Source organism: Amphibalanus amphitrite, unplaced genomic scaffold (assembly GCF_019059575.1).
Source record: "Amphibalanus amphitrite isolate SeventyFive unplaced genomic scaffold, NRLGWU_Aamphi_draft 001001F_arrow, whole genome shotgun sequence".
NCBI classification, from domain to species: Eukaryota; Metazoa; Arthropoda; class Thecostraca; order Balanomorpha; family Balanidae; genus Amphibalanus; species Amphibalanus amphitrite.
Window position 1 is genome coordinate 264,871 of NW_024882495.1, and position 3,810 is coordinate 268,680.

The 3,810-nt window shown below is 53.2% G+C and overlaps 1 protein-coding gene across 1 annotated transcript; it reads left to right on the plus strand.

Moving 5' to 3' along the window:
• LOC122369049 lies at positions 1-2,595 on the plus strand (the record flags this gene model as incomplete). The annotated part of the gene is made up of 4 exons (XM_043343425.1): positions 1-564; positions 1,088-1,294; positions 1,516-1,757; positions 2,438-2,595. Coding segments are annotated over exons 1-4 (1,171 nt in total), but the record flags the coding sequence as incomplete, so codon positions are not given.
• Positions 2,596-3,810: the final 1,215 nt, after the last annotated feature.

Below are 3,810 nucleotides of genomic sequence, written 5' to 3' on the forward strand. Positions count from 1 at the left end.
ATGGATGACATCAGTCATGCAAGGTACGTTCGCTGCAAAAACGACCTCAGGCGACTCACCCGAAACCTGCGCAAAGACTTCGAAAGGAGACTGGCCTCCAACCTGAAAGAAAATCCCAAGGGTTTTTGGCGATACGCTGGCTCCAGGATGAAGACTACAAGCGGAGTTGAGAACTTACGCTCTGCGGACGGCACCCTAACTACGAACGACTGCGAGAAAGCGACGACACTGAACGACTTTTTTAATTCAGTCTGCGTCATGGAACCCCCCGGAGAAATCCCGGAGCCGAACAACACCTACCACGGTCCAGCTGTCACTGACATCGATCTCACCGTGGAACTCGTGAGAAAGAAGACGGCTGCCCTACGACCTTTTTCCGCCGCGGGCCCAGATGGAGTGCACCCACGGATCATCAAGGAAACAGCCGACTCGTTAGCAAGCACGCTTACCTCCATCTACCGATCGTCATTGGACACGGGGACCCTGCCGCAGGACTGGAAACTGGCAGATGTGGTTCCAATCTACAAGAAAGGAAGTAAAGATGAACCAGGGAACTACAGGCCAGTCAGTTTGACGTCTGTTCCGTGCAAGCTCTTGGAGTCGATCATCCGCACCGGCTTATGGCACACCTTAAGTCAGAGAACCTGATCAATGACGCCCAACACGGATTCCGTCCAGGGAGGTCCTGCTCTACTCAGCTGTTGCTAACGATAGAAGATTGGAGCAGCATGATTGAGGGCAACCGACCTGGCGACGTCATATACCTAGACCTGGCCAAGGCGTTCAACACAGTCCCACCTAGACGACTGCTGAGGAAAGTTGAAGCTCACGGCATCGGAGGCAAGATTCTGAGATGGATCGGCGCATTCTTGGAAGGACGGAAACAGCGAGTCACTGTTGGGAGCAGCAAGTCAGACTGGGCTCCTGTACCAAGCGGTGTTCCACAGGGTTCAGTCCTTGCTCCACTGCTCTTCACGCTGTACGTGAACGACCTGCCGGAGCCGCTAAGCTGCGGGATAAGATATTCGCCGACGACAGCAAACTCTATCGATCTATCTGCTCTCCGTCCGACTCGGCATCCCTGCAGGAGGACCTGGACGCGGCACTTCACTGGGCAGACAGGTGGCAGCTGGCATTCAACCCTGGAAAGTGCAAGGTGCTCCACATCGGCGGAGGCAGCCAGCACCACACATACCGGATGGGGGGAACTACAGTCGCGGAGTCGGATGTCGAGAGAGACCTTGGCGTCCTCATGGATACCCAGCTCAAATTCCGGAAGCAGGCTGCTGCGGCCGTAAGGAAGGCAACACAAGTGATGGCAGTGATTCGTCGGTCCTTCCACCTTCTTGACAAATCAACCCTCCCCCTGCTCCTCAAGGCCCTTGTCCGACCCCACCTTGAGTACGGGAACCTAGTGTGGGGTCCCTTCAACCGGGCGGACCAGCGGCTGGTAGAGCGGGTGCAGAGGCGGGCGACCAAGCTGGTTCCCGATCTTCGACACCCCCGTATCGAGAGCGTCTGAAAGTGCTGCAGCTACCAACGCTGTACTACAGACGGAAGCGTGGAGATATGATCGCGGTTTATCAGCTGCTCCGCGGTGGACTGGACATGGACCCTCGCAACTTCTTCGAGATGGCAGCCGACAGAACTCCTGCTACAAGAGGACACCAATGGAGACTAGCCAAGCCGCGAGCGGTCTCCAGGATCCGGCGCAACGCGTTCTCCATCCGGGTCATCAACGACTGGAACAGCCTACCGTCAGTGGTCGTCGCATCCGACACCCTGAACCAATTCAAAAACCGGCTTGACGCTCACTGGGCACACCATGCACACGACATCCCTCACGCAGATGAATAGTCAGACGCACGAGGAGCTCGACTAGAAAGGTTTCTAAAGGCCTAGTCTGGCCTATCCAAATTCTGTACTTCGTAAGTAAGTAAGTAAGTAAGAGTGTTGACACATATTGTTAACTCCAGCATCACATCACATGCCGTTCCAGAGTCTTGGAAACTCACTATCGTGCACCCTATTCCAAAGGCTTCCAAAGCTGATGACTTCAGCCGCTATAGACCGGTATCCATTCTTCCGACTATAGGGAAGATCACAGAGCGAGTCGTGTTCGAACAGTTGAACGCCTATTTTGTTCTCACCATTTGTTTTCCGCGAATCAGCATGGCTTTAGAAGCAACCATTCAACGGACACCGCGCTGCTAACCCTCACCGATCATGTTTTTCGTTCTATGGACCGGCGTGAAGTCACTCTATTGTGTCTGCTGGACTGTTCTCGCTGTTTTGACTCCATCCCGCACCACTCGCTTTTACGCAAGCTGGAGCTATACGGCGTCGACACGCGCTGGTTTCAAAGCTACCTGGCTGATCATTACCAGCGCGTGCAGGTGCAATCAACAGGGACATCTATTGACCGCACGCTCTCCAGTCCTCTCATGAACCCGATTGGCACCTATCAAGGATCCGCCCTCGGGCCATTGCTCTACAACATCTACTCCAACGATCTGCCACTGCACGTAGACGGCGGCCCAACGGAGATGATCGCCTACGCCGACGACGTCCAGCTGTTTGTCACGGGACAGCCGAGTGAGCTGGCCCAGCTTGTCGGGTCGCTCGAAGAGGCCCTGTCTGTAGCACACAACTGGTACAGCAAAATGGTCTAAAAATCAACGCAGCGAAGACCCAGTTCATCGTGCTCGGCTCACGAGAAATGACCCGTCGCATTCCATCAGTCAGCATCAAATTCGCCGGCTCAACCATCACCTGCTCAGACGCCGTCAAAAACCTCGGTGTGTGGTTTGAAAGGGACATGACATTTCAATTTGTCACGCACACAAACGACGTCATACGGCGGTTACCGGCACTTTGTGTGGACTGAGCCACAGCAGACACAGTCTGCCACAGTCGGTGATGGCCACCATGGTACAAGGCCTGGTGTTCTCCGTCATCCGGTACTGCCTATCTGTTTATGGGGCAAGCAATGCGACTCAACGCGGTCGACTTCAGAAGGTGATTCGGTTCGCCGCGCGTGTCGTCTCTGGACGAAAAAAATTCGATCGCGTGAGTGACGTCATCAATGAACGTGGCTGGCTTCATGCTGATAGCATGTACCTACATGTATCACCGACTTGTGTCGATTCACAAAATGTTAGCCACGTCTGAGCCTACGGCGCTGTCGGCTAGCCTGTCCATTAGACGGAGTGTACATGGGAGAGACACCCGTAGCAGTGACATGCTGGTGACTCCCACTATTTATAGTCACCGTGACTCCCACGATCAGGTCGGAGTTTGGGAGGCGCCGCTTTCTCTACTCGGCGGTATCTGACTATAACGAGCTGCCACAGACATTGCGAGAGTCAACTCCGGCTGTCTTTAAGCCCACGCTCAGGAAGTTCTTGTTAGAACACCAGCGTGAGCCCCAGCATGTCAACCATGGAATGTGATGCTACATTCTGCGATGATGTAGTGTTGTTCCTGTTAGCATGTGTCAAGTATGTGCGTTATGTAGTCTCGTTTCCCCAGTCCATTGCTATATGATGACACGAGCATGTAATAGCCTCTTGTTTTGACGGAATTGCTCACGATGTAAAATAAATAAATAAATAAAAGACTTATTAGTTTTTTTTACATACCTACCGCGAGAGGCCGCGAGAGTCGGCGGGCCTGGATATCCATTTATTCTGATGATCGGACCATACAAAGAGAAGAGTACATGAAACCACGATTTCATGTGCTTGGGACAGTTTTAGATCATTTCCGGCGCCAAAATAACAGTTTTCATATTTCCCCCATTGACTTATA